We start from the raw sequence: 13354 nt of genomic DNA on the forward strand, positions 1-13354 counted from the left end.
TGGAGTTTGGAAATCAGTCTCAAGCTCTAAACTGAACGTTTTTCAGCTACTTTGAGATGTACTTAAAACTGGTTTCACTTTGGTTTCAAATGCAGGGCCCAAGGCAATGCCATCCCCCCCCCAGCCGCCGCCGCTGCAGTCCCCGGTCTCATCTGCCTGCCCTCAGCTCCGTCCGCCACTGGGCCCCCTGCATTCAAATCAGCAGCGCCTCAGCTCCGTTTGGAAAGGCAGATTGCCTCTCTTTGGGCCTTCCCTCACTGTGTCCCACCCTTGTCTGATGTAACCTCCAGTTTCCATGAGGGCGGGACACAGGGAGGGCCCGAAGGAAGGTGATCTGCCTTTCCAAACAGAGCTAAGGCACTGCCAATTTTAAAGCAAGGGACCCGATGGCAGACGGAGTCAATGGCAGGCAGGTGAGACCAGGGACTGCAGCGCCGGTGGCCTGACCTGGCGCCGGGCCCCCCTTGGAAGCCCGGGACCGGGGAAGTTTGTCCCCCCCTGCCCCCCCTCTCGGCGGCCCTGTTCAAATGCATGGCAGAAAAAAATGTAATGGAATCTATATTATGTTTCCTAGTAATGGTGAAGCTGAGACAGTTTACAAAGGCTAAAATTAGATTACCGTCAGCATCAGTGTGAATCGCTTCTACAAATAGGGCATCTCCAGGATCAAGGCGCTCTTCAGCACTGGCTTTTGTGAACTTGTAGCTCGCTGGGTCCAACCCTGAAAAAGCAGTCTCTGTCACATTTACAACAATTTCCAACAGAGGCATGACAACCATTGTAGTTTAGATCATTGGCCCACTTCTTGAAGGCCATCCCTCAAAATAGCATGACAACCAGCAGATGGAATCAAGACAGCAGAAGGCACAGAAAAACAAGTGTAATGGGTAACAAGAAGAGGTAGAGGAAGCAAATTCATTAAGCACCTGACATGGCCCGTGTTTCGGCGAATTGCCTATGTCAGGTGCCATTTAATAAAAATGGGTTGTGCATACGCTACTTCCTGAGATTGTTCTATAGAATTGTAGATATAAATGTTGAACAAATAAAACAGTCTCAACGATCACTACTGTCTCAGCAGTAGAATAAAGAAAATAATTTCCAAGAGCACCGTTGCTGTTTCTAGAATTGTCTAGACTATTATGCTTTCCTTCAGCATGACTTTTAAGGAATCTATTCCTAGATTTGGTGAGAAAGTGAGGTTAATCATTTGTGATTTTTTTTGTCATGCATCAACACATTTATTATAGCAAGGTTTCATTATACCTGTAATTCTCCCAAGCTTGCCTTCAAAGAAATTCCCCACCAGCCCAGCAACATGTGCTCCTAGGCTGACCCCAATAAGATGAATGGACTTTTCTGATATGCCTCTGAGTACCTGCAGGGCGAGCAAGAAAAAAAATTGCTATTAATTCCATTGATTTCTTTTAAAAAGCTAGACTTGGAGATCTTAAATATCCTACTAGAACAGTCTTGTGTAGATAGCACGCATTACAGGCCTCCACTCTTATAATTACTGGAGAACTGTTGAAGGATTAATTTCCTTTAGAAACTGTATTTTAATTTAAGCTTTAGTGCAGGTTTCCAGAAGCAAGTTTGTTTACAATCTGCTGGATGGCAACTGAACTGATGCAGCTCTTTACATCATGGAGATCTTTGAACGGCTCCAGCAGGCACAGTAAATAGATCTGCTGTTTGGAGCCTATACAAGCTTTATCACTTCTCGGTGTTTTGGTTAAGATCAAATGTAGGACTCATATAGGCTCTGTCATGCATATAGGGTTGTACCCAGACATTTTATCATTTCATTTTAGCTTTCTTTCATTCCTCCCCCCCCCCCCCCCCCCACTTTTACAAAGCCGCGCTAGCGGCTGCAAACATGCATGGGATAAATACAAAGGAATCCTGTGTAGAAGGAATGGATCTACCGAATCTTAGCAAATATTGGGTGGCGACGCTGGTAATTGGGAAGCAAAACCAGTACTGTGAGTACTTCTACGGTTTTTGCCCTGATTGTGGCTGAATAGATATGCATGGGCTTGAGTGTAAATTTTAAGGGGATTCGACATTAGCTTCAGAACTTTTAGCACAGGAACAGTACTGGATAGATGTTTATCTTTGTAAAACGTCCAAATCCAGGGGGGGGGGGGGGGGGGGGAACCATATTTTTGAAAAAAGATAGATGTCCATCTTTCATTTTGAAAATACCAAGGACGTCCTTGGATTTGGACATCCTTAGAGATGGACGTTCTTAGACTTGGACATCTTTGACTTTCGGCAATTTTTGAAAACAAAGACGTCCATGTCAAAAACATCCAAATGCAAGCCATTTGGATGTGGGAGGAGCCAGCATTTGTAGTGCACTGGTCCCCCTGACATGCCAGGACACCAACCGGGCACCCTAGGGGACACTGCAGTGGATTTCATAAATTGCTCCCAGGTACTTAGCTCCCTTACCATGTGTGCTGAGCCCCCTAACCCCCCCAAACCCCACTACCCCCCCAACTGTACACCACTACCATAGCCCTTATGGGTGAAGGGGGGCACCTAGATGTGGGTATAGTGGGTTTGTGGTGGGTTTGGAGGGCTCACTGTTTCCTCCACAAATGTAACAGGTAGGTGGGGGGTATGGGCCTGGGTCCGCCTGACTGAAGTGCACTGCACTCACTACTAAAACTGCTACAGGGACCTGCATACACTGTCATGAACCTGAGTATGACATCTGAGGCTGGCACAAAATATTTTAAAAGATATTTTTGAGGGTGGGAGGGGGTTAGTGACCACTGGGGGAATAGTGGGAGGTCAACCCCGATTCCCTCCAGTGGTCATCTGGTCATTTTGGGCACCTTTTTGTGCCTTAGTCGTAAAAAAAACACTTCCGGGTGAAAACGTCCAAGTTTTACTTTAGGACATCCCTGCTTTTTTCGATTATGGCTCAAAGATGTGCAAGTGTTAGGCATGCCCAAGTCCCCCCTTCACCATGCCTCCAACATGCCCCCTTGAAATTTGGATGTCCTTGCAACGGACTGCAGTTGGAGGGGTCCAAAATCGGGTTTCGATGATACTGATTTGGACGTCTCTGGGAGATGGACGTCCATGTTCCGATTTATGCCGAAAGATGGACATCCATCTCTTTCGAAAATGAGCCTGATAGTCTTTCCATCATCTGTTACCATTCCTTGCTTTTTGCCTATGTGGCCTAAGATTGGTACCACTTTGAATACCTGCCATACAAAATAGTGGCAGCCATCCAAAAGAGACGTTGTTATCATTTGCTCGTACAGCGGATATACTTCAACAAATGGAGCCAGCCTTTGAATATAGTCAGAATGAGAGCAACTGGGGATTGCTCTTGCCCCCTTGAACAGTTTACAGCTCTGTGAATGGGATAAGAGGGTTGAGGGAGGTGATACCAGAGGGGACAGAGGGATGGGAAGAGAGCCTAAGAAGGAATTTTTTGTTTCCTTTGCTGTGAATTTTAAAACTGAAGGAAACAAAAAAAAATGTTTAAGGGGTAATGAGATGGTTTTTTTGGGGTTTTTTTGTTTTGGGGGGGGGGGGTTGAGTTTTTTCTTTTTTTTGAAGTTTGCTACATTATGGAAGTTTCTAGGTTGTGTATTGATAACTGCTGTTGCGACTTGTTCCCTTTTGGGACTTCTATTGCTGTTTATTTTCAGTCACATAACTTGTATCAGATCTATTCTTGGTTTCAGTATTGTCTCTAACTGTTTAATAAAGACTTCTTTAAATTTCAAAAAATGCTTTTGTTTTCTTTTATCTTGTTGTGAAACAAAATGAAACGAAGATAATTTTGTAAAAGAAATTTTCATTTTGATTCAAAGCAAAAGCAAATCCCTAATGTGCATGCACTTTTGGGAGCATCACTTGAGTCTCTCTTATGATGTTTAGGTTTAAGAGAAGTGTGAACAGCTCCCGCTAACTCTATCATCTTATAATTTAATAAAGCAAGTGTTGCTTGATAAAAAGTTGCTTATGAGGTTAAGGGATTTGTTTAATAAAATTCAGTAATTTTTTGCACTTATGTACAGGAAGTTCAAAGGCTATGAAGAAACTGTTTGAGGTGTGCCCAGCATATCCTCTGTAGTTATTGAACAGAAAGTTTTAAACTGCTTGCCAAATTTATTTACAATTAGTCAGTGTGCACTTAACACCCCCTCTTGAGTTACCACACTTGTTTATTTATTTATTAGGATTTATTTACCGCCTTTTTGAAGGAATTCACTCAAGGCTGTGTACAGTAAGAATAGATCAAACATGAGCAATAGGCAATTACAGCAGTAAAATATTCAAATAACAATACAAAGTATGGCATGGTATACTACTTGCAATGACTACACAATACGTAATAGAACATTATAATTGGTAGTGAAGGGTAAGGCAAAGTTGTAACATATAGACGAGTAAGAAAGTAGGAAGAATTAGAAAGTAAGGTGACTGATTTGAAGAAAGTTGCACATGAGGTCAGAGAGATGGTTAAATATAATCTCAGCTAGGGTAGGAGTGGAATAAATATGTCCTGCTGCAGTATGTGCATCCCGAGTCAATCCTTGTGTGTGTGAGTGAGACTAACAAGTTAGTTACTTCTTCCATTAAAGGCTTGGTTGAAGAGCCAAGCTTTCATCTGCTTCCTGAAGTAGAGGTAGTCTTGTGTTAAGCGGAGCCAGGCAATGCATTCCAGTGTGGGGGCTACTCCGGAGAAGGCTCGCTTGCAGGTATCACATCGTGTAATGTCTTTTGGAGAGGGTGTAGTTAGTGAAAGTCCTTGGGAGGACCTTAGTGTCCTTGGCGGTGTGTGGAGGATCATCCTATTCTTCAGATACTCGGGGCCATTTCCTTTCTGGGCCTTAAAGATTAGACATACAGTTTTAAATTTAGCCCTGTATTGTACTGGTAGCCAATGAAGCTTTTGCAAAAATGGTGTGATGTGGTCACATCGCTTGCAACCTTCTATGAGTCTTGCTGCTGCATTCTGAATCAACTGGAGCACGTGCAGGCCCTTGTGTATTAACTGCACCCACTAATTTACACATTAACCCCTGAATTCTATAAAAGTTGCTAAAAATTGTGCGTGCAAATTTGGGCATCTGGCCAAATTGCGCGCACAATTTAACTGAATATTGAGCCAGAGGGGGGTGGTGCTTCAATATTGTGTTTTCCATTGCTACGGACAGGCAGGTTCTCTGGAGTCTTGCAGATCTTGCCTGTCCTTTACTATTGAAAATGTTATAGCGAAACAGCACCCCCCACTGGCATGACTGTAGGTGGAGGACTCCCGCTCAGCTTAGATGGAACAGTGTTTCTGTGCTCCCTTTTTCAGATCATGCGTAAATGCTAATTAATTCTAATTAGTGCCAATTATTCAATTAAATTGCACATGCAATTTTTGGCAACTTTTATAGAATTAGAGGGATATTACCTCTGTAAAATTGGGTTTGCATGTGTGGATTTTAATCCCACACAAGCCAAATCCAAGCCATGACCAAACCACATCCCCATTCAAATGGCTATTTAGTGTTGATATCCATGTATAAATAGCGTCTCTTTGAAGTATTTACACGTGTAGCGATCTACATGTGTAAAAGCTGTTATTTCTACGTGGATATGTTTCCAAAATTATAACATTTATGTCTATAAAATAACCTCAAAAAACAGCAGCCATGGGTAAATGCACCCCCTTACATTTGCACAAGCTTGGAAAGTGGTGTAAATGTGCATGTGTGGAATTCACATGAATTTGTCCATGTTCTATCCAAACTCCTTCCCCAAACACTCCTTACCCTCAGGTCAAGTAAAATTAGACATAAACATTCACCATGGCTACTTTAGATACAAGTAACCCCCAGGGTAATTTTATGAAACCCTTTTTCATAGGTCATCCATGAAAAACATTTTTTTTAAATGACTTCCTTATGGACAGACTTTTGTCCTCGTGATCATGGCTTTCATTCATTGACTTTCACTTACAATTAACTTGCTGATGAGCATAGAGATCAGAAGTCCCAGTTCTGTGATGTTCTCCACGGCACTGTGATACTTGATTGTAGATCCATAAACCCAGTCCACAGCAATCACATTCATCTCACCTGCCTGAAGGAGAGCACCAATCATTCTGTCAATCCAGGAAGGCTTGGTTCCCAATGCCCTGAAAGTCAATGAGATAAACCAAGCAATTTGGAGACAATACCAGGATCTCAGCAGCACAGGCAGAATTAATCCATCCAAGAAGAGGAGCCTAAGAACCCAATCCAGAAGGTTGACCAGAGGGAAATGGCCTTCTTAGCATGAGCAATAAGGATACACAGCCCATCTCCCAGTTCATAATGGATATATGAATGATCAGTGGTAGAGTGGTTTTACATGTCTGCATATTGGTGAAATCTATAAATGAAATAAAGAGAAGGCTAAAAAAGGTATAGTATTGACAATCATTTTATTTATGTATTTTGATCCTGTAGCTTTTTCCTATTGCAAGACTACTGCTAGAGGTTGCAGCCACTTGTTTTTCAGCAGAAGCAACCCGGAATAGGAGCAAGTAGGGTTCACTCTTGCCTATCTTAGGGCCTGAGGTGCATATTGGGATGTGGAGGGTGAGGCTTCTGTTATTGGAGTTAGGTCCAGGATGGGAAATTGGAAAGGAAGGGTTACATCGTGTGTGTGTATGTGGTGGTGGTGGTGGTGGTGGGGGGGCTTCTAGTGTTAGGGGTCGGGTCTGGGAGGGGCAACCAGAATATGAGGATCACATCATGTGTGGAGGGGGGCGGCGCCTATAGTAGGGGTTGAGTCCAGAAATGGGGGGTCTGGGGGGATTTGATATTTTCTGTTATGGGTCTCGGCCAGTATTTAGCCTGGACACCCATAAAAGCCAGCGGTGCCCACATAACCCTGGATATTCAGTATTGGTGCCTGACCATAGCCCTGCATTGAATATCCAGGACTAATTTAGCCTGTGACGGTCAGCGCTTTCAAAAACACTGACTGCAGCTAGCTGAATATTGGCAGGTATATCTAGATGATGGTACTGTTAGCAAATTTTGCTGAGAGGTATTAATAAGTGAGAGAGTGAGAGTGGGATTCCAGTATAATAGATTTTGTATACTAGTACATGCAAAATGTGGGAGCCAGTCCCCTATCTTGCACCTTAATTCGTTTGACTGCTGTATTTTGACAAAGAGTTACTCCAAGCTGAAGAGGTTAGAGCTTTTCAGCTTCAAGAAGAGACAGATGAGGGGAGATATGATTGAGGTCTACAAAATCCTGAGTGGTGTAATCGTTCCAAAAGTACAAAGACTAGGGGACACTCGAGGAAGTTGCATGGAAATACTTTTAAAACAAACAGGAGGAAATATTTTTTTCACTCAATGAATAGTTAACTCTGGAACTCTTTGCCGGAGGAGGTGGTAACAGTGGTTAGCGTATCTTAATTGGCTTAACAAGCTAATCCGTGTTGATAACAGCACTTAACAAGCAATAATAAGCACTAATTGGTAATAATTAGAATTTATGTGCACAACTCGCTAAATGTATTCTGTAATGAACTGCACCTAAATTCTAAAGCGCTCATTTCAGGCTGAAACAGGAAGTTGCAATGCATCAGAAGTTTTGATGCAACTTCCTGTTTCAGCCTGGGAGGAACGCAGCAGAGAAACAGCGCCAAGGCAGACATAGGTAGTGTAAAAGAATTGCTGCCACACTGCCTACCCACCTCCATTCAACAAAAACGCGATGTAAGAAAGACATGGAAGGGAGGGAGAACTTGGATGGGGATGGCAAGAATGGGAAGAGGTGGAAGATCGCCTAGAGCTCTACATGAGGTCAGAGAGATGATTAAATGTTATCTCAGCTACAGTAGAAGTGGATAAACATGGATAAATCCTTTATTGGAAAACTGGCAGTATATAAGACTCCGATAGAATAGAATAGTACATGCACACTCGCAGGGAGGTTGGAAAATGCCACGAGCCATACTCTGCATGTTTTCTCTATTTGTTAGCCTGTAATTTATAGCTACTCTGAATTTTACTCACATACTGGATGTTTAGCAGAGGGAATACTGCTCCCCCTGTATGAGCACCACTTAAAATAAAAAAGGGGAGGGATCAGTAGGGGCACTTTTGAACATAGCAGGGAAGAATCCCTTTACTGTTTACCAGCTGCCTCCTCTAGTACCTCTGTTACTGATGGTATTATGATATACACACTGTATGCACGCCAGGGAATTATGTACCAAAAAATCAAAATAATGCACAGCAAAATAATACAACATATTGAACTGAATAGTATTTACAGTATTCTGGAAATATATGCAGGTACTTTAAAACTTGGCTCTCAGTTTTTCTGTTGGCCATATGAACAGTAATGTTCAGTAGTCCTGTGACAGAAATTCTGAGGTTACTAGCAACCATTAAATAATATACTTATCAATGTTTGTACTAGGTAGCCAAATAGCCAGCAGGCTTCAGCTCTGCTAGCTTTTAATTTGTTGCTGAGTTACAAAACTTTAGGTACACTACAGGTACGGGGCTGATATTCAAAGTGATTTAGAGCTATACTTTATTTTATGTAAATTTTGTGCACCGCTTAGTTATAAGCGGGTTATAAATGAATAAATCTAATCTGACCTGATCTAAACACCCCAGCAACTCTTTTTAGAATCATTCTTACCTGAAGCCATGAATCAGTATCTTGGTGTCTAACGTGGCATTAAAGTCAGAGGTCTGGATACTGTCAGGCTTCTGGACATCAATGAGTGAACCACAATTTGGATCCTGTGGGGTGAAGAGTAAGAACTGGACGCCGAGAATGCTTCCTTGGAGGAGTTTTGCTGTTCGGAAGTTGGTGCAGTTGTTGGACAGGTGGACCTCGTCTTCTGCAATATCAAACAGAGAGACAGATAGACAGACAGACAGACAGACAGACTAATCACTGATGTATGCACTGGGAAAGGGCTGGGCACTGCCATTTTGAGAAGGTGGACCTAGAGGCAGGAGGGAGGAGGTGTTGCTCCTGTACTCCTGCCTCCACCTTGAGTTATGTGGATGGGAGGGGAGGGCGGTCACTAGACCACCATGGAATTTTTTGGTAGAGGAGGGGGCTTGAGAAGGGGGTCCACTGGACCACCAGGGATTTCTTGCTTGGGGGGGCCAGGAGGGGGTGGGGGGTCAGGGTCCACTGGACCATCAGGAAGGTTTTCTGGAAGTGGAGGGGAGGGGAGTCATTAGACCACCACAGAGATTTTTTGAGTTGCGGGGGAGGCTCAAGAGGGAGTCTGCTGGACTCCAGTGGACCCCCACTCAAGCACCCCCATGCAACTCAAAAAACTCCCTGGTGGTCTACTGTCAATTGTATTTGACAATTTCGAGTTGCAAACAGTGACCTATACACAAAGGGGGATCCGTGCATCTCATTGCATGCCATCCCCTTTGTGCATTGGTCACTGTTTGTGACTCGGTAAGTTCTCCCATGGCAGCCATATTTAATGGCTACCTTTGTGCATCTGGCCCTGAGATGGTTTAGTGAAAAAGGTTTAAATTGTCTGTTAGCAATGTATAAGTAGCCTACAGTGGCAGTAGAGTTCAATGGGGTCTCTCAGAGTTCTTTAAACTGGGGAAAAAGATTAGACAAGGCTGCACCCTTTTAGCATGCTTGGTAATGGAGCCTTTCACTGAAAGGATAATAAAGGAGAAATAATATTGCTAGGTTCAATTTACTGGATGTTGATTGGGACATCCTGCCTGCAGTGTCATCTGGAAGTCGTTAGATCCTAGATCTTCTCTTGAGAGAACTGTTCTGGCTACTGGTAAAGGAGGACAACTGAATGGGAAGATAAAACTTTATGGTATTGTATATATAGAGAAGAAAATGTATTCACTTTTGTACATAGTATATTATGTGCTTTTGCAGTGTTCCTCTACTGGTAAAGGACTCATGTGGGAAGAGATGATATTGGACCTTCTGCATATGAATGGGGAGAGTATGTATAATGTGTGATCCAGTGATCACTAGATGATGTGGTTCAGTATTACAGAACAAGTGGAGGTGGTTTATTCAAAAGTGAGGGTCCTAGACTTCCTAATGGGTCAATTTTTAGCAGCAGTGATCTGTGGATATTTTTGTTTGTTTTTACAATATTCACTGTGGCATTAAACAAAATGTATATTCAGCACCACTAAATGGATAATCAGCTAAAGTGACCACCAGTCACTATCCCCCTTATTTTATAAGGCCACTTAAATTTACATGGCTACTTTGTGTGCAAATTTATAGAATACCTCCATCCACATGGGCAAGTGGATAGTGTATACTTGCTCACATAAATGGCAACATCATGCCTAAATGTTATTCTGCAGTTATACACTCAACTTACATAGCGCTTAATTGTTCACAGTTTTTATTTATTTGATATACCATATATAATAAAAATATATATATTTAAGTAGGTACAAATAAATGACATGCATAAGTGATGACATGCTGTCATAGAGTTGCCTCCCATCTGTATAGTGGTGATATTCAGCTTCTATATAGATAAGCCTATGTGGTAGGCCTTCTTTTCAAAATGATGCAGGAAAGCTCTATATCTTAGGGCCTTGTCAGGATTACTTGGGACACGATGTGAAAACTGACATAGAAGGCTATAGTTTAATAGTTTTAAAACACTTGATAACACCACTCTTCTACAAAATAGCCAGACTGGTTTACAATTTAAAATAAATAAAAGTCAGAAAAGAACGCCAACCTAATAGCTGCATTCTGCTATGACTATTGGATGCATACCCTTGTACATGAATGCTCTGTTTATAATATTTGGAAAAACTAATAAAAAGTTAAGTAAAAAATGTATTAACTTAGTCCAATAAAAAGGCATTATCTTATATTCTTTTTTGCTTATTCTTTCTATACTCAGCAGGTATGCTCTTTCTCAACCCCTCTCCAACCCTCTGGGCCCTAGTACTCAGTCTTATCTCTGAGGCCATCACCCCCAAAAGATTGCCTTTTTCATTCTGAGGCCTGTGCTGATGAAGGTAGGCAGGGCCTTTTTCTTGCATAGCTATAGACAGATTTCCTTTCCCTGCAGCATGCAAGACAGGGCCTCCTTTACCCACACCTCCTCTGAGCCAGCCTGCACATGTTTACTATAGACATGTTAAATCTCCCGCATTCAGCAGGACACTTCCGCTTTTATGGGTCATCTTCCGCACTGGTAGCGAAGCTCTCCCATTAGGGATGGAGCCAGGAGGTAGAGTGGGTGGTATTGGGGGCATGACTTGGTACAGCAGGAGGTTTGACTGGGTAGAGGGGGCAGAGCTGGGGGAGTGGTTAAAATCTCCCTCTCAGTGATTTGGCCTCTTTGGCAGCTCTGTTATCTTGTCTGTATCCACTTTCTTACTCTCTAGCCAAATACTTCCCAGGTGTATCCTGTCTCACTGAAGTCTCCTGACAAAGTACACAAACACACTGGATGCTAACATGTCTGCTCCTTTGGCCATGAACAGACACACCATCTGCCCTAGAGAAGATAATGTTAAGACTAATTTTCTATGAGTCAGCCATGTTTTCACTCGGGTTAGTACTGTAGAAATTCATTTTATATTTATGGTTTTATTACCTGCCTTCCCCGTCCCCAAATTGTTAAAAACAGGATGCAATGTAACAAAGAGAGGGAGCTAAGTACAAAAACAAACCAGACAAAAAAAAACAGCAAAAAGGGCCTTTAAAAACAAAAGGGAACACAGTTTTTTCATATAAAAAACTTTTAATGGTTAACTTTGCTTGAAGAAAGACCCGACACAGGCCGTGCTTCGGTGCCGCCGCACCTGCCTCAGGGGTCTCCAAATGAAGTATAATACAGAACTTACACACAACAACAGCATAGGTCGTAGTAAAAACAGGATGCAACATTATTATAAGACAATAAGGATAAAATATCAATACTAAAGTAATAATAACTAAAAATAGTGAGGAACAATATAAAAAATAATGCACCCTATTAAAAAGAAATAACAAACAAACAGGAAACTAAAGGTATCATCCCAATAGTGTGTTAAAAAACATTTTTATGCAATGTAAAAAAAAAGCTATTAATAGCTAAAAAAACAAAAACATTTTTAAAAACATCAAAATAGCATACACGGATCCAAAATTAATTTATACTCTTAAAAAGCACATGGAAATAAAAACTTCACAGAAACTAATAGATTTGAATTGTTTTTTTAATTGACTGTCTGGTTTGCTGTGTTTTCCTATCAAAAATGGATTTCAGAGTATGTTTTATAGCATTTTAACGTTATATTTTAATGTTATATTACGTTGTAAACCATTCTGACTTACTTTTGTAATAAGTGACGGTCTAGTAAATGAATAAACGATAAACGATAAAACTGTTCTAAGAATCAAAGCTTGGAGTGCGTCAGATTAACATTTTGGTTTGCAGTGTTCTTTGCTTAGGTCTCTCTTCCAGTTCCCTCTCTTGCTTTGTCTCCTCCCCCCTCCCCATTCCTGGAAGTTTTAAGAAATCATTTCGTACCTGCCCATACTGAACTCAGTGAGAGTAGGACTGCAGAAATTAGGATCATTCCATTTTTCCTCCTTTCATCCTTGGCCATGTTTCCACCCATGGAAGCTGTATGAAACAGAGCAACATTGAAAAGTCTTTCAAAGGTCCTGTTTGATGTGATCAATCATTGACAAAATTGGCTTTTTGGTAGAAAAGAAGAGGCCAATCAACTTTGCTTTGTTTGTTTAAATGTGTGCTACAGTGGCTTCATCTTACTCACTCCTACACCCAAACATAAACTTTCCTTGGCATACTGTGATTTTATCAGAATTATTTGAAACAACAAAGAAAGAAAAGATCAGCTATAGTTATCTAATGGATTAACATGGGTACATAGCTCCAGACCTCAAGATTTTTACAAACTCAGCTGTCTTTTACGATAACCACAAATACTTATGAATCACAGATATGTTTTTATTTATAGGCAAAAAGGACACTGTTTTACTATTTACAAGTTTAAATAAGAAGCTTCTCCGTAGATTTCTTAGTAATATTTTTTTTAACACAACCTACAGCCACTTTCATAGTCCTCTGTTGAACTTAACAGAAAGTGTTTTCATCATGAATGACTTTTGTGGCTTTAAACAAAAATTTCCCAGTAAGTAGCTTTAAACAGCAAACTCACAGTTTATTTCTACTGTTCAGGGTAACTTTCTCAAATGCATTTTCCAGACTGCCAATAATATTTCCATTATAGGATTCTTCTTTTCGGCTTACTTTAGCTTATATGCCTTTCACGCATACAGCTCTCATCCATGATATTTACTTTCGGGCATTTTC

At 41.4% G+C, this 13354-nt stretch overlaps 1 protein-coding gene across 1 annotated transcript in view; it reads right to left on the bottom strand.

The window, feature by feature from the left end:
* The window catches only part of PLA1A (phospholipase A1 member A), a 36971-nt gene extending 24333 nt beyond the window's left edge, over positions 1-12638 (bottom strand). The window contains exons 1-5 of the mRNA XM_030204001.1: positions 12545-12638; positions 8683-8887; positions 5986-6163; positions 1267-1378; positions 620-721 (exon numbers count right to left, since the gene is read on the bottom strand). Of these exons, the coding sequence (XP_030059861.1) occupies positions 620-721; positions 1267-1378; positions 5986-6163; positions 8683-8887; positions 12545-12635 (688 nt within the window). The 5' untranslated portion in view covers positions 12636-12638. The remainder of the gene's footprint in view (positions 1-619; positions 722-1266; positions 1379-5985; positions 6164-8682; positions 8888-12544) is intronic.
* Between the last annotated feature and the right edge of the window lie 716 nt (positions 12639-13354).

Source organism: Microcaecilia unicolor, chromosome 5 (genome assembly GCF_901765095.1).
Source record: "Microcaecilia unicolor chromosome 5, aMicUni1.1, whole genome shotgun sequence".
NCBI classification, from domain to species: domain Eukaryota; kingdom Metazoa; phylum Chordata; class Amphibia; order Gymnophiona; family Siphonopidae; genus Microcaecilia; species Microcaecilia unicolor.